General features: G+C 49.6%; 1 protein-coding gene across 1 annotated transcript; it reads left to right on the forward strand.

The window, feature by feature from the left end:
* Positions 1 to 380: 380 nt before the first annotated feature.
* LOC127210021 (cytochrome P450 4F3) lies at positions 381 to 22727 on the forward strand. The gene is made up of 13 exons (XM_051169699.1): positions 381 to 519; positions 890 to 1088; positions 7686 to 7830; positions 8892 to 8945; positions 9032 to 9159; positions 13150 to 13271; positions 17034 to 17304; positions 19804 to 19870; positions 20074 to 20203; positions 21549 to 21682; positions 21771 to 21835; positions 22123 to 22205; positions 22550 to 22727. Exons 2-13 carry the CDS (start codon positions 891 to 893, stop codon positions 22725 to 22727), a joined length of 1575 nt encoding a protein of 524 aa, XP_051025656.1. The 5' UTR covers positions 381 to 519; position 890.
* The last annotated feature ends 1831 nt before the right edge of the window (positions 22728 to 24558 follow it).

The following is a 24558-nucleotide window of genomic DNA, read 5'->3' on the forward strand; positions in this document are numbered from 1 at the left end:
TTCTTAAGAGTGTGGAGGGAACCATCAGGCCTTGCGAGGATGCTGAGCACGTGAAGAAAGCAGACAGTTGATGTGGACTAGCCAGGCGCAAGAGACATTGTTTAGGGAGAGGACTCAGGTGTGATGGGAAGACTTTCTTCACGCTCTTACCAGGATTAGAGTCCTAGCTCTCAACAAGTCCAGCTGTGGTCATCAGCCTGTTTCCTCCCACCCTCTTTTGGGGGCTCTATGTCCATGGAAGTGTGCACTGCTTCTTCCAAAGCTCTTCCTTACACAAGAGGTGTGAAGCCGTGAGGACCCGGGACTCATGCTGTGTGGCCCTGAATTAGTTCCCCTCCGTTCTAGGCTGGCTCCGCCCCCCAGTACTTTCGCATCTACCCAGGAAGGGGAGGCAGCTGGGCCTGTAAGCGATTGGCTGGCCCAGCCCAGACTCCTCTATCAGCTCCTGGTCAGGAGCCAGAGAGGGGGAGACAAGGATCTGGGGAACACAGGGCTCCTGTGAGAACTTCCTGAGAGAAGGTACCAGGTTACAGGCTGTGGGGTTGAAGAGTCCCAGCCTGAGGTGGGAAGGGTGCCCTCGTAGGCTGGGGCGAAACAGGAAGTCAGCAGCAGATGCTGGTTTCTGGCTAATAGTCCCTGGCCAGCGTTATAGGACTCAGACTCTAATCAATCTTTTTCCTCTTCCTCTTCCACCCTCTTCTCTTCTATCTCCTCCTTCACCATCTTCTCTCCCTCCTCCTCCCTGTCCCTCCCTGCATTCCCCTGGGTCTCTCTACCTTCCTAGGTCTTATCCCCAACTCTATAATTCTCTGTTCCCATCCACTGCCCCTGAACCCCACCCCTCTCTTCCATGCCCCAAGATCTCATCCTGTGTGCATTTGCCCTGCAGGATGCCACAGCTGAGCCTGTCCTGGCTGGACCTAGGGCCTGCAATGGTCTCTCTGTTGCTGTTCCTGATGATGGTTGGGGCATCCTGGCTCCTGGCTTATATCCTGACCAAGGTTTATGCTGTCTACGAAAATGTTCATCTCCTCCGCTGTTTCCCTCAGCCTCGCAGACGAAACTGGCTCCTTGGCCACCTGGGCCTGGTGAGTGTGGCAGTGAAGTGGGCCTGGGGTGAGAGGGTGGAAGGAATTGTGAGGTACCTGGAACAAGGCTCAGGGAGCTGGGGACAGGGGTGTGCTGGGGCCTAGGATGGCAGGGATGACATCATCCCACAGATGCCCTGTCCTGAGCCTTTCCTACCTCAAGTCTTCTCTGAGTCCATCCCCACCTGTCTGTGGGGATGGGTGTGTGGCAGGGCTCCCCACATGGGCTTCGCAGAGGGAAGACTCTGATGCTCCCAAGTTCTTTGTGCTGGACTTGAGGCCTCCTGAGGGGAGACCATGGCCTGCCCATGTCTGGCATCCCACTGGACACAGAAATGAATTGCAATCCCCACCTGGGCACACCCAGGACATAGCTGGTCCAGGAGAGTTCTAGGGGCTGATTTCCTACACCCCCATGCGTCAGCATCTTCCTCTTATGTCTGGCTTCTCCACTGAGATGTACCAATGAGTCCTCTTGCTCAATCTAGATAAGAGTTGGCCACCCACTTCCCCTTGCAGGAGGCTTCCCAGAACCCATGCAGCACTGCACATCTCGAATGCCGGTTTAACTCCACTTTTCCCTGTGTGATTTGCTTTCCTTGTAAGTGCGTGGTGCCGTGTGCACAGAGGCTCAGCCGGGCCACATACAAGGCTGCTCTGCCACAGCCTGTGTCAGCAAGTGATGGGTGAGCGTGGCCACCCTGGTGGAAACTTAGAGGTCACCTCTGCTCCCCGAGGGCCCGCCAAGGCTACAAAATGCCCAGATGTGAATCTTCCACACAGGAGTCACCAGAGGACGCAACTTTGCTAGGAAGTGTGAATAAATGTGCATTCACTCCAGGTGGGCAGCTTGCTGAACACAATGGGCTTCTTGGGGGTTTTGTTTTGTTTTTTCACAGAGAACAGGCTGGGAATTACCTCACGGGTGACCTCAAAACAGATGTATCATTGTAAGGTCCCACCCATCATGGGCGATAAGTTCATGGAGGTCCCACCATCAAGTCTTGACGTAAACACCCTCCTTTTCTTGAACACTCTAGCATATCCCAAGTTCTTTTGCTGCTGGGGGAGAGAGGCCTAGCTGGAGTCCCGGAAGTGGGTCTCCTGACCCTCCCTCCAGCGTTCTGACAGCTTCATCGCGGCTGACCTGGCTACTGCTCTAGTGGGCCCTTGTAGTTGCCATGACTACCAGGAGAAGTTGAAGCTGGCATCCTGTTAGGTTTAGAGAGACAAGTGTCATGTAAGAACGGGCCTGTAGGATGCCTGGGACACAAGTCCTACAGCCACACGACTACCCACTTGTTCTCCAAAGTGAATTTCCTCCTGCAGTGGCCCCCAATGCTGGGACTGCTCCTGGGAGGAGAAAAATCCAGGCTCCAAAGCCAAGGTGGACACCATGGCACTCAGTGACTTTTCTTGGGGAGACATCAGATACCTTCTCTTTATCCAGGATAAGGCACCCAGGTCAGGGTAACAAAGCAACTCCCCTCAAATCTTTCTTGGCGAGCTACAGAGAGTATTGCAGTTACACACAGGCACGTTGGGGACTCAGGCAGCTGCATCACTGAAACACTAACTTCAGCATGTGGGCAGCTCCACTAAAGAGTGGGTCTCTCCCGCCTCTGCAACTGTTTACTAACTATCCCTGTCAGGGCCTGCTCTGGTGAGTCCCATTCATTTTGTACGCTTCCTGGGTTCTCAGCTTGGCAGCCTAGTGAGTCTTGTGACTCTCCCTTCTGTGAGAGGGAGACAACTGTGCAGCTTATGTTCTGGATACCATTGTGGGAGCCTCTTCCTGGGGAGACACCACACAGGTCTACTAAGCCCAGATGGGGAAGCTAGTAACCGCTTTTTTTTTTTTTTTCTTACCAAAGTCCTATGAGGGAGCCAGTGAGTTAACTGGAGTCGCTAATAGGGACATGGATGAGAACTGTGGAGCAGGGAAGCCCCAAAGCCGGGTGGTGACTCAGTGGCTCACTGCATGACTGTGGGCAGCTCACAGGTTGGAGAATCTTCTCCACATGCAGGCTGCTCAGTGTCTACCCATGGCAGTTGTTTCCTACTTCTGAAACTTGGAGAGGACTTTGGCAATCCTGTGTGTTTCCCCCTTCTCAGACTCCTGATGTGCGTTTATACCTTGGAATCTCATGAGCTTTCTTCCCCAACTCCCCAGAGGGAATGTTTCAATTTAGAGAAAATAATTGTCTTACAATTATATAATACAAAAGAAAAAAAAAACAATTATACAATACATACTGAACCTGCCTGTGCGGGATGCCCAGTGCCCTGTGTTCTGGAACTTCAGGAGGTGGGTTGTAGTTGGAAGATGTAGACCATTAGCGACAGCTCCGTGGGGGCACACTGGCCTCTGTCTGTCCTGTCCCTTTTTGCTTCTGCTCGTGTGATGTAGAGAAACCCCCCACCACAGGCTCCTGTCATTATGATGGAAAACATCAGGTGGATAGGACCAAGCCATCTTAGACTAAAGGTTCTGAAACTGTGAGCGAAGTAAGTCTTTTATCCCTTCAGTTGCTCTCTTCGGTACTCAGCTCTCAGTTTCATAAAAATAACTAACACAGAACTCAATGGGAAATTCTAGAAGGACTCAAAAGTCCAGAATCAAATGAGAATTCAGACAATAATGACTGCACTAGTGAGGTAATGACTGTGCCCATGAGATAGTGACTGTGCCCATGAGGCAGTGACAATGCCCATGAGGCAATGACTGTGCCCATGAGGTAATGACTGTGCCCATGAGATAGTGACTGTGCCCATGAGGCAGCGACTGTGTCCATGAGACAATGACTGTGCTCAGAGGTAATGATTGTACTAGTGAGGTAATGACTGTAGCCATGATGTAATGACTGTGCCTTTAGGCACTGACTGTGCCCATGACGCAGTGACTGTGCCCATGAGGCAGTGACTGTGCTCAGAGGTAAAGACTGTACTAATGAGGAAATGACTGTAGCCATGAGGTAATGACTGTGCCCTTAGGCACTGACTGTGCCTATGAGGCAGTACTGTGCCCATGAGGTAATGACTATGCCCATGAGGTAATGACTATGCCCATGCGGCAATGACTATGGCCATGAGGTAATGACTATGCCCATAAGGCAGTGACTGTGCCCATGAGATGATTACTGTGCCCGTGAGGCAGTGACTGTGCCCATGAGGCAATGACTGTGCCCATGAGGCAGTGACTGTGCCCATGAGGCAATGACTGTGCTCATGAGGCAATGACTGTGCCCATGAGGCAATGACTGTTCCCATGAGGCAATGACTGTGTCCATAAGGCAGTGACTGTGCCCATGAGGCAATGACTGTGCCCATGAGGCAATGACTGTTCCCATGAGGCAATGACTGTGCCCATGAGGCAGTAACTGTGCCCATAAGGCAGTGACTGTGCCCATGTGGCAATGACTGTGCCCATGAGGCAATGACTGTGCTCATGAGGTAATGACTGTACTAGTGAGGTAATGACTGTACTAGTGAGGCAATGACTGTGCTCATGAGGTAATGACCGTACTAGTGAGGTAATGACTGTGCTCATGAGGTAATGACTGTGCTCATGAGGTAATGACCTGTCCATGAGACAATGACTGTGCCCATGAGGCAATGACTATGCCCATGTGGCAATGACTATGGCCATGAGGTAATGACTGTGCCCATAAGTCAGTGGCTGTGCCCATAAGATAATTACTGTGCCCATGAGGCAGTGACTGTGCATATGAGGCAGTGACTGTGTCCAAGAGGTAGTAACTGTGCTCATGAGGCAATGACTGTCCCCATGAGGCAATAACTGTATCCATGAGGCAATGACTATGCCCATGAGGGAATGACTATGGCCATGAGGTAATTACTGTGCCCGTGAGGCAGTGACTGTGCCCATGAGGTAGTAACTGTGCTCATGAGGCAATGACTGTGCCACTGAGGCAGTGACAGTGCCCATGAGGCAATGATTGTCCCCATGAGGCAATAACTGTACCCATGAGGGAGTGACTGTGCCCATAAGGGAATGACTGTGTCCATGAGGCAGTGACTGTGCTGCTGAGACAATGACTGTGCCAATGCAGCAATGACTGTGGCCATGATGTAATGACTTTGCAAACAAGGCAGTGACTGTGTCTATGAGGCAAACACTGTGCTCAGAGGTAGTGACTGTACTAGTGAGGCAATAACTGTTCCCATAAGGCAGTGGCTGTGCCCATGAGGGAATGACTGTGTCCATGATACAGTGACTGTGCTCATGTGGTAATGACTGTGTCCATGAAGAAGGGACTGTGCCCATGAGGTATTGTAATTTGGTTTTTTTTGTTGTTGTTTAGAAAACATGGAAAAACAGACGTTTTTGAAGGCACAGTACTTCTACACATGTGTTTGCTTCAGGAAGAAACAACACTATAACGCATATTTCTGAAAGCAATGTCACTGTTTCTATGGAAAACTGAACACACTGGAGAAACACATTTGTGAGCTTTTGTCACTAAAACTAAGGTCTCTGCTCCCTGAAGAGTGAGACAAACGCTGATTTCACGAAACATAGTCACATACTCAGAACCTGTACAACTGCATTGATAGGCAAAAGTGGTGTACTCTAAGGCCTCACTCCTTAGGCAAAAAAACCATTTCTAACGAAATTCAAGAAATACATCTCCAATGTTTGTAAGTTGTTTCTTTGGTTAGAAAACGTTGAAAAACAGTCGTTACCTAGTCTTTAACCCCATGAGAGACCCCAGAAGGAAAAACTATCTAATATGAAGGAAGTGCAGGCAAGCAAATTCTAAAAGTATTGATAGGACAGAGCTGACTTTCTGGACAGTCACAAGTTCCTCTCCGTTGCTGGGGCATCCAGTCTTCAGCCAGCCGGCCCAAGGCATCTGACAGACTGCTTCTGGTGAGGCAATGACTGTGCCCATAAGGTAATGGCTGTGCCCATGAAGTAATGACTGTGCCTATGAGGAAGTGCCTGTGCCCGTGAGGCAATGACTGCCCTGAGGCAGTGACTGTGCCCATGAGGTATTGATTGTGCCAATGAGGTAAGACTGTGTCCATGAGGCAGTGACTGTGCCCATGAAGTAATGAATGCACTCACTAGTGAGGTAATGACCGTACCCATGAGAAAATGACTGTGCCTGTGAGGCAATTTTTGTGCCCATGAGGTAATGGCTGTGTCCACAAGGCAATGACTGTGCCCCTGAGGCAATGACTGTGCCCATGACATAATGACTGTGTGTATGAGGCAGTGACTGTTCCCATGAGGTAATGACTGTGCCCATGAAATGAGGCACTCCATGAAGGAGGGAATTTTACTGTCTCTATCTGACTGGTCTATGGCCATGTCTGGTGTCTTTGGGGGCATTTTCTTGATTGCTAATTGATGGAGGAAATTCCAGGCCACTGTGGGCAGTGTCATCCTAGACATGTGGGCCCGAGCAGCATAAGATAGATAAACACAAGCCAGTGAACAAGCTAGAGTGAGTCAGTCAGCTTTCCTTCACAGTTTCTGCCCCAGGCTTCTGTTTGAGCTCAGGCCCTGACTTTCTCCTCAGTGATGGTCTGTAATCTGAAGCTATAAGGCAAGCAAACCCTTTCCTCCCAAAGTTGCCTTTGGTCAGGCTTGCTGTTGTCGTGGTTTTAATCACAGTAACAATAAGACCTGGGCCAGGGATCAGGTCCTGAAATGGCACTGCTCCAAGAAATCTGAGTCTTTCTACATCAGTTACCAACCAAGACAGTCCCCCTCAGGCATGCCCACCATGATGGATCTTAGAGATTCAGTTCCACGAGAGAGGTCACTGCCCCCTGGAGTTCCTGTATGTGGCATTCACCAGGCAGGGTCCGCATGAAGTCTCTGCATGAGACTCTGAGGATACAGACATGCTGTCTGCTGTGTGGGAAACGTGGGTAAGGTGATTCAGGGTAACTATTTCCACATGGAAAATGGATTGGAAGACAGCAGGGGCTGGGGAGATGGCTCAGTCAGTAAAGTGCTCGGTGCACAAGAGTGATCCCAGCACTGGGGAGGTGCAGACTAGCTGAGCTGGGTCCCTGGAGCTCACCAGCCTACCTTAATCAGCAAGCCCCAGGCCAGTGAGACTCTACAAAGAAACGAAATTGGGGCTGGTGAGATGACTCATCAGCCAACAGTGCTTTCAACCAAGCCTGGTGATGTGGGTTCAATCTCTGGAATTCACATAGTGGAAGAGAGAACCAATGCTGCCAATTGTCCTATGACCTCCACAATGTTCACTCTAGAACATGACTGGCCCACAAAATAAATAAGATGTAGTAAAAATATTTTTGAAAAGCAAATTGGATGGCATCTGAGAATATCTGAGGTTCAACTACGACCTCAGCACTCACACACACATGATCGTATGCACATGTTCACATACAAACATTCACACACAACAAAATAAATTAAGACAAAATGAAATACAGTGTTTAGGGGACGACGTGAGTATGTGTCTTCTGTCCCAGTCCTGAGCATGTGTGTGTGCAGGGGTGGGGTGTGGAGGTGGGGGGCGGGCAGGCTGGGCTCTGTGCTGTGCTCCCTGTGGCTTTCCATTCTACACCAGTTCTCTTCTTCTTCTGTAGATCCAGAGCTCGGAGGAAGGGCTCCTGTACATCCAGAACCTGGTTCAAACTTTCAGGGATGTGTGCTGCTGGTGGGCGGGGCCGTGGCATCCCGTCATCCGCGTATTCCACCCTGCCTTCATCAAGCCTGTGCTCTTGGCTCCAGGTAGACACCATGCTGGTCCCAGCTTGCACATCTGAGGCCTCAGGTGACCTCAGCGCAGCCAGGAAGGGCTATGGTAGAAATGTCCCTGCTGTTGTTGTCTCACCTGTGGCCATGTGGATCCTGTCTGGAGCATTTCATGTGATGTCTTCTGGGTGGCCTCCACCTTCCTGGTGTGTGCTATTGTCTGGCTGGGACCGGTTCCCACCTGGGCTCATTTGACAGTGGTTCTCTCTGGGGCCACAAACAATTGGGGCATGTTGGGTTCTGACTGGGCTCTTGTCTGGGGTGTCCTTAGAAACAGTTGTCTTCTCCTGGCTGTGTCTAATCCCTGACTGGAGTGTCTGGAGCTTGAGAGGCCTTATTTGTGAAAAATCGGAGTAATGTTGAAACCTGTTTAGGTTACATCAGGGAAGTTATTTTTAATATTTTTATTATTTTTACATTTATTTTGTATGCATATGTGTGTATACTGTAAATCAAGGGTGGAAGTCAAAGGACAATGTGCAGGAGTCAGTTCTCTTTTCCCACTATGTAGGTCCCAGGACGCAAACCCAGGTTACCAGCCTTGGTTGCAAGCACCTTTACCTACTGAGCCATTTTGCTGACCCCAAATGAACTTTTTCCCCCTCTAAAACTATATTTTCCTAAACACTATATTTTATTTTCATTATTTAACTCTGGCTGGCCTGGAACTTACTATGCAGACAGGCTGGCCTAACACTCACAGAGATCCGCCCACCTCTTTCTCTCCAGAATGCTGGGATTAAAGGCGTGCTCCATGCCTGTCCTAAAAGTAGACTTTCAAGTCACATCTGGGGACTGTCAGTGGGGTGTGATGAGGTGTGTTTAACCATCTGTGTCACAATTGGGGCATGTCCTGTGTGTTTCAGTCTCGTTAGCCTATGTGTGTCCATGTCACATGACTTTGTCAGCACATGCAGGGGTGGGCATGCTGCAGGGTGGATGCTGTGCTCAGCAGGTATGTCAGACCACATAGCAGGGCCTATCTCTCTCATGCCCTCCCTCCCACCATGGCTCCTGACGGTCCTTGTTCACACCAGCCTCAGTTGCTCCCAAAGACACACTCTTCTACAGTTTCCTGAAGCCGTGGCTAGGTGAGTACCTGCTGTGAGGGCCTGGGAGCGCCCTTGGGGCGCGTGGGGAGACATTACCCATGCCCACTGCCAAGCTGCTCCATCAGGGGATGGCCTCTTGCTGAGTGCTGGTGAGAAGTGGAGCCGCCACCGTCGCATGCTGACACCTGCTTTCCACTTCAACACCCTGAAGCCCTATGTGAAAATTTTTAATGAAAGCGCCAACATCATGCATGTGAGTCCCTTGCTGGAGCCCGGGTGAGGAAAGGGCTGTAGACATGTCTGGTCTCCAGGCCTCGCTCAGATGGAGGCTGTGATAAACTACTCTGACAGAAGCAACAGTTCAAGGTTACAATCCATTGTTTTGGGGCGTCACAGTGGCAGGAGTGTGAGGCAGCTGGTCCCGTTGCATCCATAGTGAGGAAGCAGAGAGGGGTGAGTGCTGGCACTTGGCTCACACTCTTCCATTTGTACGACCCAGGGTCTCACCCCAGGGACAGAGACGCCCACTTCAAGATGGATTGTTGCACTTCAGTTAACCCAGCTAAGGGTCCTGGTTTTATTTCTCTTGCTGCGATAAAATTCCCAGACAAAAAGCGACTTAGGGGAGAAAGGGTTTGTTTTGGCTTAAATCCATCATTGCAAGGAAGTCAAAGTGGGAACCGAAAATGTCGCAGCCATGGTCAAGAGCAGAGAGACTAAGCGCATGGATCCCCTTGCATACTCACTGTCAGCTTTCTCCTCTCTGCAAGTTGAGGAACCCCTGCCTAGGGAATAGTGCCGCTCACAGTGGGATGTGCTGCTCACAGTGGGATGTGCTGCTCACAGTGGGATGTGCCTCTCACAGTAGGATGGGTCTTCTCCTGCATCAATAAACAGTTAAGACAATTTCCCTAACATATGCCCACAGGCCAACCTGATGCAGAAAACTCCTCATTGAGAGAGAGTCTCTTTCTAGGTGATTCTAACTTGTGTCAAGTTGACAGTTAAAACTAGGCAGCATGTTGTTATAACCACCCCCAGGCATGCCCAGAAGGTGTCCCAATACAGATAGTCCCTCACAAGCATGCCAGAAAGCTTGTCTCCTAGGCAATTTCAGACTCTGTGAGGTTGGCAATCAACATTAATCACTGCAGAAAGTTTGTATGGGTCATTGCTAATTATCTCTGACCCCCCAGTTTCCACAACTGCAAAATGGGGTTAAAAATCTCTCGTCTGTGCCTGTGATGACACCATGGAGTCAGGGCCCCGTACACAGTGGACATTTAGAAGGAGTTAGCTTGTTTCCCACAAGGTCACCTTGAAAACTGAACAGTCATAGTGAAGACTTCACAGAAAATACTGACGAGCGGCTCGCTAATCATTCTAAACCCTCTGGTTGGAGGCAAGAAGGGATGCTGCTGTTGATAAGGATGTAGGTGGGTTGGGGGTTGCTCTTCTTGTATAAGGCCTGAGTTAATCAGGTGAGAATGTCACCTGATTCTGGCTCAGATCTTTCATGTCGAGGACTCTACCCAACTAGGGTTCCTATCACTGCCTGTAACTTCAGCTCTAAGGGATCTGACACCCTCTTCTGGCTTCCAAAAGCACTGCACCTATGTGCATAGTCACAGACAGATGCTTGTTCACACATAATAAAAAAATTCTTTAAAAATCTTTGGAATGGCTCCAGAAGGGACACTTGGAGTTTTGTCCCTTTGGCTCTTTCCCTCCAGAAGTCATCTGGGGGTGTTCCCATGGCACAAGGTTCCATAGGAATGAGAGAAGATGGATGTCACTAGAGTACTTTCCCTCTTCTCTTCACATGTATGTACATGTGTGTACGTATGTTCATGTCTGTGTGCACGTGAGAACCCAAGCTTGCTGTTAGGAATCTTCTGTCATCTTCCCTAGCCTTACTCATTGAGGCAGGGTCTTTCAATCAAACCCAGAACTCACTGATACAGCTAGTACCCCTAGCCACCTTGCATTGGGCATTTTGTCCTTTCCTCCTGCATGTTGGGATTAAAGGCACGAGTAGCCATGCCAGGCTGTGATATGAAACACAAGGAAGTCACCGCTGCTCTCTGAGTTGTCCTCTGCAAACACATCTGAGGAATGGCCTAGGTGAGGAATAATAGGACAGTGAATTATTAGTCTTCCTAGAAATGATTCTTGTTATCAGGGCAGCAACCTTTCAAACACCACAGTGTGTGCGTGTGTGTTGTGTGTTTGTGTGCATGTGCACATGGGTGTATACATGTGGAGATCAGAGGTCAACTTTGAGTATCTTTCCTCAGTTGCCATCCACCTTGTTTTTTTACACAGGGTCTCTCATTGCCTGGAGCTTACCAGTTAGGCTAAACTAGCTGGCTTTTGGGCCCTAGGGACCTTCCTGTCTCTCCACTCTGAAGCTAGGATTACAAATGCATGCCACCACTTTAAAAAAAAACCATGGGTTCTGGGAATTGAATTCAGATCCTCATGGTCGGCTTGCAGCACTTTCCTGACTGAGCCATCTCACCAGCATCCAGGGATGTTTTTGAAATCAATTTATATCAGTGAAGATCAAGAAAGTTAACACTGACAGAACACCTTGTGTGTCAAACATGGTCTCACGTGCTGATTCTGTAGTGTTTGCTGTCTGCTTTAACTTTCACAAGCTTGTCAAGTGGTGGGTGTTTCTACCCAGTAAGGGTGAACCTCAAGGCCTGACGCATCAGGGAGCTTGTGTAAGTTCACACAGGTAAAAAAGTCATCTAGTGACGGTAGAGCATAAAAGCTCAGCCTTTGTACTATCATAGCTAATTTTTCTCACTGTACAGTTATTTTTTAACCTTTTTTGAGAGGACATATTTAAAGATTGAAATTGGAAGTAGAAAAGAGTTTACTCTGGTGGGCACAGTTGTAATAAGGGCTGTGATGGCTTTTTCAAGTAATGTTTCTATCCACTCGAGTCCTGTCCTTGCCCTCGAGAGATCTGAAATGGAGCTTCTCACCTTTTTAAATGCACGAAGAGAAGAGCCTGTCTATATAATAATTAAAATTGTCTTTGGGGTGTTTCATTGCCTCAGAGGCTCCTGCAGCTCTGGACTCTCCCAAGTTTCCTTAGGCGTCCAGTCAAACTGGAGCTGATGCTTCTTCTGAAGAGGATCCCAGGCAATTTCTCCTCTGCGCACTTGCGTCAGATGTCCTCTGCTTCCTGCAGCATTGGGGGGGGGGGGGGGCTATCTCCTTTTCCAACTACATTGCGTACCAGATGTGAATGTTGTTTTTACTTCCTCAGATGAAGGGATGAGATGAGAAGCATACCCAAGCTCCACAGATACATGGTTGGGGAGCCCAGTGCCTTCCTCTGTTATAACTATCACTAGGTCTAGGCCTGGAAGCTTCTAGCCCATGTACAACCTAATGTTTGGCAAAGCCAGACCTCGAAGACTTCAGCTTCTGCCAACCTAGGCCTAGAATGTTTCAGCCTCTGAGACTTACTGCTGAGCACCCCCTTTCAAGCACTTTCTGAACTCTTGCTGGTTGGTTCATTTCATCTGTTTTGGCTCAAAAATTCCTGTCCAAGCCGACGGATTCAATCTGGCTTCTCTTGGCTTCTGACTGATTTTCTCTGTGTGCCCTCATTCTAACATTGGCGTTCTGTTCTAGTCTTCTGGCTCCTCATTCTCCAGCTCCTTCTGTCTTCACCTGTGTTTAGCTTGTTCTGTCTGCAACCTGCTTGTAAAACTGCCCCACTAAAAAACCCTTTCTCCCTGCGCTGCTTTTAAGTAGACTCTCTTTCCTGTCTGGTTCTTGTGACAGTTGGGTGCTGTCCTGTCTCTTACTCATTCTGCCAAATCTTTCTCTGATTCATGACTTTGTTTGTCCCCCACTTTCACTTTTAAACATGGATGTTTCCTTCTATAAACTAACTTAACCTTCATTGTTTGGGATTAAAGGTGTGGACTAAGGTTGTATCTGTATCCTATCCAGATCATATTGTAACCCAGGCTGTGTCTGCATTCTGGCTGGATCGTATAGACCTAGAAGGTCTTTGGACGTGATGCTGGATTGTCAGAGAAGCCATCTTGCTGGATTAAAATTCCTTTACAGAGGAGTACAGGTTCCATTTTAGTTTGGCACATAGCAAATCAGATTAAATCAGAGGCTGTTTCAGAAGCTCCTTTCTGGTGTTTGGGGTTGGGAAGGAGCTCAAAGTGTCAAGGCCAAACCTCATTCCTGTCCCTTCTCTGACCAGGCCAAGTGGCAGCGCCTAGCTTCCAAGGGCAGGTCCCGTCTGGACATGTTTGAACACATCAGCCTCATGACCCTGGACAGTCTGCAGAAGTGTGTCTTCAGCTTCGACAGCCATTGCCAGGAGTGAGTCTCTGTCCTGGCCTGGGTACCTGGCCATAGACACAGGGAGGGAGGACTGGACAGAGGGGGGAGAAGGGCGTTCATGGAGGAGGTGGCTTAGACCTGGCATTAAAGGAGTCGGGAGGGAGAGAGTAGGTGTCTTTCCAGGAGGTGCGATGTGGTGCCCGCGCCACCAGGGTACCGAGTCGAGGGCGAGGGACTGCGGATTTAACTCATGTTCCCACACACGCGCGTGCACGCGCGCGCACACACACACACACAATAACACAGCGGGTCCTTCGTGCTAAGAGAGCAGCAGCTGCAGCAGCAGCCGCGGCAGCGGTTTATTATTCCTCGTTTTCCCAGAGTTTCAACGAGCCTTCTTATAGGCAGCCAAACAGGAATTCTCCTCCCAGGTGAAATCCCTCAAGAGGTGATTGCACACAGGAGGAAAAGTCTCGAGGAAAGGGGGCGTTCTCAGAGCAGTAAACATGACTAGCTAACCAAGATAAACATAGACATGGAAGCTGCTAGAAACAGGACATGAAACAGCAAGACAGGCAGGCAGCCCAGTCGGGCCTGGTTCCTACAGTGCGACTGTTCAGATGGTGGCATAAAGACGCCTCTGGTTTGAAGAAGCACCTTGGTAATGAGGGATGAGGAGATGGCGGCTCAATTCTAAGGGCCCCCGAAAAGCTAGGCCAAGGGATGTGAAGTTCGTTATGAGATTTCAGGGAACCCACTGAAGGTGTTTGGGTTTATAATAGTCAGATTTCTGTAACAAAATATCTTAGAAAACATCAAGAGAAGAAAGGTTTGTTTGAACCCAGGGTTCAGAGGCTTCAGTCAGTGATCATTTGTCTCCTGTGATGAGGCAGCACCTCAAAACTGGAGCATGGAGAAGAGGGGCTTTTTGAATGTAAAGAGAGGGATGGGGAAGCCGGGCATGGTGGCACACACCTGTAATCCCAGCACTCAGGGAGGCAGAGGCAGGTGGATCTCTGTGAGTTCGAGGCCAGCCTGGTCTACAAAATGAGTCCAGGACAGCCAGGGCTACACAGAAAAACCCTGTCTCAAAAAACCAAAAGGGGCATGGTGGTCATCAGTCCCCATCAGGGACTATAGCCCTGGGGGTGTGTAGGCATGTAGTGTGACACTATTCTTGGCGAGATGTAAACAAACATATACTCACCTCAGGTCAGGAACCTGTGACAGACCAAAGTATGGACACCGCCAAAGCCGAACTTGGCGAACCAATGAGTTTTATTGAGATTATTTACAGAGGCAGAGATGATAGGTGCATTACCATAGCTCACCCCAGCATTGGCAACAGCTCACGAAGCTGGAACTCTGGAGCTGCAGCTCTATAGGTCAGAGTGTCTCCTCTTCCCAGCAGTCTTTATTACTTATGTAACGTTGGTGAAGGAGGGACCTTGTGAACCTGGTGAGTTTCAGGGACTTCCTGAGACTTGAGAGTTGTTTACTTCCTGAGTCTTTTGTGTGAGTGCTCTGTCTGCATGTACACCTGCACGCCATCAGATCCCAGGATAGATGGTTGGGAGCCACCATGTGGCTGCTGGGAATTGAACTCAGGACCTCTGGAAGAGTAGATAGTGCTCTTAACCACCGAGCCATCACTCCACTCCTACTTCCTGAGTTTTAATGAATCTTGCTCCGGAATAGAATGCTACAACTCAGAAGAATTTGCCATACAATAAGACAGAAAAACATCTTCTTCTGTGGTGTAGACACTGGTAAGATGTCCACAGTCCTGTAAATAAACCCTAATTCAGCTCATTCAGTCACCAGTAAAAACAGTTAATAATTACAGACATGGGAGCGGAAAGAAGACAAGTTGAGAAAAAGGTGATTTGCAGGAGTGTGAAGGGGACGAGAGAGTGTAGTGGGGTGAATATAGTCAAAATACATAATAAACATGAATGAGTGAAAAGTGTTACAATGAAACCCATCACTGTGTACAACGGATGCTAAGAAAAATATTTATAAAAGAGAGATTAGCACTAGTAGGGTCTCAATATCCCCTCCTCTGAGCTGACTTCCTTGTACAGGCTCCCAAGCTTGACCACCACGTATAGAGCTTTGAGGGCAGCTGGGCGGGAGATGCGCAGCTGAGCTCTGTAGACATTGACTGCTCTAAAGGTGGGAACACTGAAAGAGAGATTAGCCCCAGAACAGTTTGGAAGCGAACTGTCCACTGTGGGCACTGAATTTGAGAAAGGAGGTGGGTGGAGTCTGGATCCTGGGTGGAGGAGGCAGGGGAGGAGTCTGGTGTCCACACTGTGCCCTGGGGCATGAAGGCAGCTCACAGAATGCAGTTAAGGACAGGAGGTGGAGGGTCTCAGGGCTCTTCCCTGTGGCTGATGAATGGACTTTTCCCCTGTGAGTTTCAACCAAATACCTCTTCCCCCAAGACTGGCACTCAGGACAGAGCAAAGTCTGAGCCCAGCAAAGTCCACCTCTGTGAGACCAAGGAGGCAAACAGCTGTCACCCCAAAGAGGAGAAGAGACTGTTTATTCTGGCACCCAATGTGAATGACTGTGGCTCAGAAACAGAATGCCAAACATAGAAACAGTTTGATGAAGTTTTTATAAAGTCATAAGTTGGGGATGGTGGAGAGATGGCTCAGTGATTAAGAGAACTCCCTGGACCTGTGTAGGACCCAGGTTCAGTTCCCGGCACCCCCAAGGTAGTTTAAAACCATGCGTGGCTCCAGTCCCAGGGAATCCAATGCTCTTTGCTGATCTCTGTTGGCTTCAGGCACGGACATACATACATGCAGGCAAAACACTCATACACGTTGAATAAATTAAATAAAAAAGAGTCATAAATCAAGGCAGTTTAAAACCATATCGATGGGGACACTGGGTAGGTGGGTGGTTGTGCAGGGGGCGATCTCTGCTGTGAGCTCAGGTGTTAGTTGATAACACACTTAGTCTTTTTTGGTTTGTGGAAACTATGTTTTTGTTTTTTCGAGACAGGATTTCTCTGTGTTAGCTTTGGCTGTCCTGGACTCACTTTGTAGACCAGGATGGCCTTGAACTCACAGCAATCCACCTGTCTTTGCCTCCCAAGTGCTGGGATTAAAGGCATGCGCCACTACACCTGGCCTATGGTTTTGTTAAGTACCTACATTGCAAAAGGTTTTACTTGTTAGCTACCGGATGTTACACCAGACACAGAGATGGGCAAGGAATGACGGCTACTATGGGGCCTAAGGACAGCCTGAGACACATCGTACTTAGACTCTGGACCTGACACAACCCAACTTTCCCCATTTACTGAGATTCTCATCATTGAATTAACCTTCTAGAAAGTTCAAGACCACTTGCAATTTCTTCCAGGAACTTCCTTCACCCAGGTCCACTAGACTTACTTACAAAGCACAGGAGCGTGGCTACTCACAGGAGCACAGCGAACCCTAAAACAGCTCCACTGTCACCGAGTTCCACCTGCTGTGGATGGTGATCTCGCCGATGTTCGTGGAGTCCCACTGTCTAGATACTCCTGCGTCTGGCGAGATCACTTGCAGCAGATGGCTCTTGGGTGAGGGCCTCCCGGCCCTCCTGTTCCTCTGTCCGCTAGGGGCACTACTCTCACCATAGACCTAGGGACCACTGTGTTGCTCTGCTTTAGTTGCCGTGGCTCCTGGGAAAAGTCCAAGATGGAGGCTCCATTTCCCATGGGCAGTTGCTCCTGGCTGCTGAGGCGCTTCTCGGTGTTCGCATATGGTAAAGTATCACCCCCTCTGTGCCTACACCCTCCAGGAAGCCTAGTGAATACATCGCTGCCATCCTAGAACTCAGTGCCTTAGTGGCCAGAAGGCACCAGAAGCTGCTTCAGCACTTCGACCTGTTCTACCACCTCACCTGCGACGGGATGCGCTTCCGGAAGGCCTGCCGCCTAGTGCATGACTTCACTGATGCTGTCATCCGGGAGCGTCGCCGCACCCTGCCCGATGAGGGTGGTGATGATGGCCTCAAGGCCAAGGCCAAGGCCAAGACTTTGGATTTCATTGATGTGCTGCTGCTGAGCAAGGTGGCTCCTTAAGGAGAGCAGAGAGGAGGACCCTGGGGCTGGGGTGACAAAACCAAGCATGTGCTGCCCTCACTGTGTCCTAGGCCCTATGCAGGCTCCACTTGCTGGAACCTGGCCCTGAGTCTTTCACCACCAGGCAAAGTAAGATGTCTGGAACTTTCTATATCCTTTGAACTAGCTCAGACCAGGAAAAGGCTCTGAGCACAGGGAGGATGTTCTTGACTTCTCAATTACAGGTCTAAACCTTTGCACAAAATTTGTCACCAACCGTACCAACCCTCCCCATCCCTACTCATCAGGCCCTGATGCCACCAACCACCCCAGGTCCCTGGGCTCACCTAGGCCCGCCTTAGAAGGGAATCAAGACAATGGGACGGGCTGCCTTTGATTGTTAGACATGCAGGAGAGAGCCAGCCATGGTGGGTGAGTGGCATTTCCCAGCCCAGCCAGGGACAGAGTCTTTCACATGCCAGGGACAGTGAGAGCTGATCCTTCCAGCACTCACGGGTCGGTGAGGATCAGAAGCTTGTGACTGTCCCCGGCTACAGAATGAGTCTGATATTAGTCTGGGGTACACAAGACCCTGTCTAAACATGAGTCTGGGGTACACGAGACCCTGTCTAAACATGAGTCTGGGGTACACGAGACCCTGTCTAAACGTGAGTTGAGGGAAAGAAAAGAAAGAGATGGATCTTGATGCCAAGGCAGTGGGCAGCCGTGGGAAGGCACTTGGGGACAGAGGGGACACAGCATGCATCAGTGGCTTCAGAGATGATGACACAGGGACCTCCATAGCCAAAGCTCTGGAGATCTTTGGGTGTTAGAAGTTAGTGTCGTTGGGCAGTATCTACATCTTCCTATGGCAACATGGACAGCGGTCTCAGTGCCCAGGAGCAGAACAGCTCTCTCTGTAGTGACAGCAGCTAGGATGATGGCAAAGCCCTCCATTTCCAGGGTCCCCTTAGTGGGCAATGCAGTGCTTTCATCTGTATATGTAGCCTTTTAAAAAACTTTGTGCACCTGTTTGCCCATATGTGTAGGAGGGTACATGTTCCTGTGTGCATGCTCATGCAGAGAACACAGGTTGGCACTGGATGTTTCTCTTAATTGCGCTCCACCTTGATTTTTTAAAAAATACTATTTTAGATTTATTTATTTTATTTTTACATATATGAATGTGCCTGGTGCCCAAGGACCTGAAGATGGCTTCAGGTCCCCTGGAGCTGGAGTTACTGATTTTGAGGCACCATGTGGATACTGGGAATTGAATGCCAGTCTTCTGAAAGATCAGCAAGGGTTCTTAACCACTGAGCCATCTCTCCAGATCTGACACATTGATTTTGATTACATTTTATTTATTGTTCATTGGGGAAGTGTGTTCATGTGTGCTCACGTGTGCTCACAGGTCACAGAACAACTTGTAGGATCTGGCTTTCTCCTTCCACTTTGTACGTCCCTGGCCTCAAACTCAGGTCTTCTGGCTTCAGCTTTTACCCGCTGAGCCCTCTCACCAGTTTTTTGAGGCACACAGATCATCTGCACTAGCTAGCTAAAGAGCTCCAGGGATACACTTATCTCCACCTGTTCAGTGCTGGGATCACAGGCAGGTGGCGCCATGCCTGGCTTTTACATGGGCGCTGGGGATGTGAACTCACCTCCTCATGTTGGAGTGGCAAGTGTGTTACCAATTGAGCCGTTTGTCACTGCCCTGGTAACAGCTTTTATCTTCAGGAGGCAAGGCTCAGATGCTGTGAGGCTTGGGGCTTATATAGGACAGATGTCACATCTGTATCCTCCTCTCTGTGAAGAAGGAGGAGTGTGGACCGGTGTCAGGGTAGAGGAAGAAGGAAAGGAGGGGGGAGCTATGCTATGGACGGTGAACCAGCTCTTTTTAGTGACATCTACAGGAATGCAACCCAAATGCCTACTGGGAGATAAGATTCTTAGGGCTCTATTTTAATAGCATTTAAAAACTTTTCTTTCTTTCTTTCTTTCTTTCTTTCTTTCTTTCTTTCTTTCTTTCTTTCTTTCTTTCTTGTGTGTCTATGTGTGTGAGTGCCTGTGCCATAGTGTACATATTGGGGTCAGAGGACAACTTGAGGGAATAGATTTTCTCCTTCTGTGTGAATCCTAGGATTAAACTCAAGTCATTGGGCTTGATGACAAGAGCCTTTATCCACAGAGCCCTCTCACGGCCTTTCTCTTTGGAGTAACGCTCTGCTCTGACTTCAGAGTCAATCCCCACTCAACTCCTACACCCCAGGTTACCACTCACTTCTCCAGACGCTTGGCAGCCCAGGGATAAAGACCACTGATGGGTTGCTGGCTCCCCCAGCCAAGGTCTGGATAAGAGGCCAGCAGCCAGGGATGGTGTCGCTGGTGTGGGGAACTCTGGTGATGGTAATAAACACACTGCAGGGGTGTAGCGGGCACAGGTGTCCAGATGGACCAGGGGTCTTCAGAGACTGTCCTGGCTTAGATGTTTTGCCTTGTCTTCAGGATGAACATGGAAAGGCGCTGTCTGATGAGGACATCCGAGCGGAGGCTGACACCTTCATGTTTGGAGGTGAATAAGTGTTCCCGTGAACTGTTAGAGAGAGGGCAGGGGTCCGGGCATCCTGACCTCATGGTAGGCTGACCCTGGATCCTTGCGTTTCTCCCCCTTCCCTGTTCTTCCTGGTGGGGTGTGGGTGGGTGAGCTACTTTTGTGCTGTCCACTTGGTGGTGCTGAAGCAGCCCAGAGACCCAGGCTGCCTGTCTGCCCCTCAGGCCATGATACCACAGCCAGTGGGCTCTGCTGGACTCTGTACAACCTGGCGAGGCACCCAGAATACCAGGAACGCTGCCGGCAGGAGGTGCGGGAGCTCTTGCGGGACCGTGAGCCTGAGGAGATTGAGTGGTGAGTCAGGTGCTCATGTGTTTCTGGCCCATTTCCTTGACTCTTTCCTCTACAGCAAAGGAAGATGGGAGAAGAAAAGATAGGAGGTCTGCGCTTAGATGGGGGAGAGAGGCTTTGGGAGACGAAGGTGAAGGAGGAGGAGAGGGAGTGAGGGAGTGGGAGACAGGAAGAAGGTGTTGGTGTGTGTGGCTGAGATGAACCAAGATGGCAGAAACTGAGGCCAGTAGGATAAGGCTAGGAGAACAATGTTAGTGACTTTCATTTTAACCCAAAGGTACCAGGGAGCCAGGGGGAGGACTCGCGCAGAGTCAGGGCAGCTCTGTGTACCATAAGGTCCCTGCTGGGTTCTTCCAAGGCTCTCTTCTTAATCTTTCATTTTCAGATCGACCTAACTGTACAGTCCTTTAGCCTTCCAAATTTTCTTTTTAAGCTTATTTTATTGGAGTTCTTTGAAACATCAGGTGAGTTGGGTATCTTGGGGTACACCTTTAGTCCCACCTAGTTGGGACTTGAGGAAAGAGTTAGAGAAAAGCTTGGGCAGCATAACAAAACCCTACCCACCTCAAAAACACAAAAAAGCTGGAGAAATAGCTTCGTGCTGACGATTGCACGATTGTTCTTGCAGAGGACGCAAAGTGCATGCTGGATTGTTCCCGGGTGCCACAAGATCCAAATCTGCCAGTCTCATCAGGCAAATGCATGCTGATATGGGGGCGTGTGCACGTGTGCGCACACACACACACACACGCACACACACACGCGCGCGTGCACACACACTTTAAAATACTTAAAAAAATAAAACAAACAAAAAGGCATCCTTGGAGAGATACATAAACAAGTAAACAGAAAGCTAGCACCCCAGCAGCCTGCAGGAGGAGAGTGCATGGTGTTGGGCTATATGACAGACTTCAGGTTCTGAGCCCATGAGCTGCATCAGGCCCTAGAAGTTTAAATAACCACAGCACACCAAAAGAAGACAGATTAAAGATTTCTGTCACATCATTGGCTCTTCATTAGTTGCTAAAGTTTTTGAAACAGAATGTCACTGTGTGCCATAAGCTGTCCTGGAACTCTTAATCCTCCTGTCTCAGACTTTCCATTGTTAGAATTTTGTTTTTGTTTTCTTTTTTTTAATTACATTAATTAATTAATGTTGCTCTTGGGGATTGAACTCAGTCTCCAGACTTCCTGACAGGGGCTTTTCGTCGCTGAGCTGTCTAGTCAGTTTGTGTTTTTCCAATTCCTATGTATTTCACCGATCTCAGGACTTACTACAGGGAGAAAGAGGAGCACGAGTTCTCTCCTTTGTGATCTGGCTAACTATTGGTTGGGTTGCGTCCCTCAGGGACGACCTGGCCCGGCTGCCCTTCCTGACCATGTGCATCAAGGAGAGCCTGCGGCTGCACCCTCCGGTCACTGCTGTCTCCCGCTGCTGCACTCAGGACGTTGTGCTCCCAGATGGCCGGGTCATCCCTAAAGGTGCCCACAGCATCAGGGAGGAGGGTCCTGGGCAGACAGTAGGTCCAGCATGCAGCAGTTTGTCTTGATCACTTCACTTCCCCCACAGGTGTTATCTGCCGAATAAGTATTTTCGGGACACATCACAATCCAGCTGTGTGGCCAGACCCGGAGGTGCTGTTCTTCTTAATTATCCTACACTTATGGGCTGGGGTTCTCGAGGGGAGGGGCTTTTTGCTTGCTTGTTTTTTTGTTTTGTATGTCTCGTGTAGCTTCGATCTCCTATGTAGCCAAGGATAACCTGCCTCCATATCCGGGCTGCTGGGCTGACACGTGTGTGGCCATCAGTTTTATGCTGGTGCTTCTAGCTGTATCCCAGCAGGCTGCATTCCACCGCACACAGAGGAGTTGGCTGCGCTGGCAGATGGTCCTCACTAGCCATGGCGCTTTGTCTCCTGCAGGTCTATGACCCCTTCCGTTTTGACACAGATAAGACCAAGGGCAGGTCATCCCTGGCTTTTATTCCCTTCTCGGCTGGGCCCAGGTGAGGCCAGGAGTGATGGGGCGTGGGGGGGGGGGGGGGGTGGGGGGGAGGGGAGGGAAGAGATCCGGGAGTGACAGTGAGGGCGGAGCAGTTGGGGTGGGTGGGGATTAGCATCTCCCTCCTGCTACTCTGCACAGGAATTGTGTAAAGGTTTGGGAACGGAGAGAGAAGGTGCAGAGCCTTTCTGTGTGCTCAAAGTCCTTCCCTAGCCTGTTCCGTTGTTGGTCTGGACGACGCCCATGCCTGGTCCCAGATACCTTCCGGCCGCCAGGCCAGGTTCTACTGCTGTGTGTTGGTCTGGGTTAGGGTCAAGAACACAGAGTTCCCACGCCACCCTCCCGCAGGAACTGCATTGGACAGACGTTCGCCATGAGCGAGATGAAGGTGGCGCTGGCACTGACGCTGCTGCGCTTCCGCGTCCTGCCCGACCACAAGGAGCCTCGCAGGCAGCCTGAGCTGATCCTGCGCGCTGAGGGCGGACTATGGCTGCGGATGGAGCCGCTGAGCAGAGGCGCACAGTGATCCCACACCTGGCCAGGGTCCGCCCCAACCACCCACCCACCTGCGCTTTCGCAAGAATAAAAATCTTTGAGCCTCATCAAACATCAGCAGGGAGCCGCTGGGGATCCCGGCAGGTTGCGCCCCACTGTGAGCCATAGGGAACTGTGGGAGGGGTTGGAGCAGTAGAGGGATTTGAGGGACATGGAAATTAATATTGTCACCCAGGAGGCAAAGCTCTGGGCATACCTGTGAGAGATTTATCTGGATAAGTCAACTAGGGTGGCAAGATCCGGTATAAATGCCGGTGGCCGCACGCCTTTAATCCCAGCCCTCAGGAGACAGAGGCAGGTGGATCCCTGTGAGTTTAAGGCTAGCCTGGTCTACAATTCGAGTCCAGGACAGCCAAGGCTACAGAGGAACCCTGTCTTGAAAAACAAAACAAACAAACAAACCCTAAATGTCAATGGCGCCATTGCTGGGTTTGGGTTCTGGGTTGAATAAAATGTTAAAAGTGAGGCATCTGAGGTGGCTCAGAGGTTAAGAGCACCGACTGGCTCCCAGCACCCACATGGCGGCTCACAAACTCCAGTTCCAGGGGATCCTGTGTCCTCTTCTGACTTCCGCAGGCACCAGGCATGTGTGTAGTGTAGGCAAAACACCCATACACTTGAAATAAAATAAATCCTAAACAAACAAAAAGGAGAAAGGGGGCTTAGCATCGGCATTCACCTCTGCTTCTCGACGGTGGTGGGCATGTGGCCAGCTGCCTCCCCCTCCCAGTAAGGCACCAATCCACTCGTGTTGGACTGTGACCTTGAAGTGAGAAGCCTCTTTACTGCTGTGAAGAGATAGCATACCAAGACATTCCATACTACACTATAGAAGAAACAGTTTATTGTTACAGTCCGAGAAGAGATGCATGAACTGCTCAGAGTCCAGTCTCAGTCAGATATGGTTTATTGAGTGAACACCGCACCAGACAAGGCTGATTGCACTCAGGGCCACAGAAAGGACTCGGGAGCCTAACTGTGACATCGATCTGTTTCCCAGAGTCGGTTTATAAAGGCAAAACCCTCAATTATCTCATACAGAGGGGCAGGTGGTGGAACAGGGTGGTCAGGTCATCTTGCTAACAAGCAGTTGGAATTGCCCTTTAGTTTGATTGGTCCTAAATGAGATAAGTGAGGCAATGCCTAGGGGACACCCAAACTGTAAACAGTATGTAGACAGCAAAGTGTGAGTCATGGCTCTGTTGAATCATGGATAACAAGGGCGCAAACAGACTCTGGCAGGGAACGTAAAGTGTTAGCCATGAACAACTGCTTCTAGGAAGCAGAACTGAAAAGTTTAAAAAAATTTTTTTGAACTTAATTTTTACCTTTTCAACAAAATGGAAGCTGAATACAGAAATAGCTGCAACTTTGCCAAAGAGCAGGTGTTGTAGTTAAATTACCATTATTATTATGCCTACCGTGTTGGGCACCACTTGTTTTTAATTATCAACAGGGCCTAAAAAGGTTTATTATCAGGCCTATAATTACTATCATTACTTCAGTAAAACCCGCTAGCAATCAATCAGGACACAGACACCTGCTATATTTTAAAACAGCCTCAGTTAACCTGGGGCAGGGCAGACATTAACCCCCTAAACTACTTCCCATAGTGGGACAAGTATGGGATCCCTGCCTCAATCCCATGCCATCTGCTTCTAATACTTTCTGTCAAGCTACCTCCCATCCATAATCCCAAATGCTTGCTAATGTTCTTTGTCTGGGCCAAATCCTCCATCCACGCCGGCCATGTGCTTCTCTCCCACCTAACCCATGGTGGCCTTCTTCTCCTGTCTCCTCAG

The sequence above is a fragment of the Acomys russatus genome, chromosome 27, assembly GCF_903995435.1.
Source record: "Acomys russatus chromosome 27, mAcoRus1.1, whole genome shotgun sequence".
Taxonomy (NCBI): domain Eukaryota; kingdom Metazoa; phylum Chordata; class Mammalia; order Rodentia; family Muridae; genus Acomys; species Acomys russatus.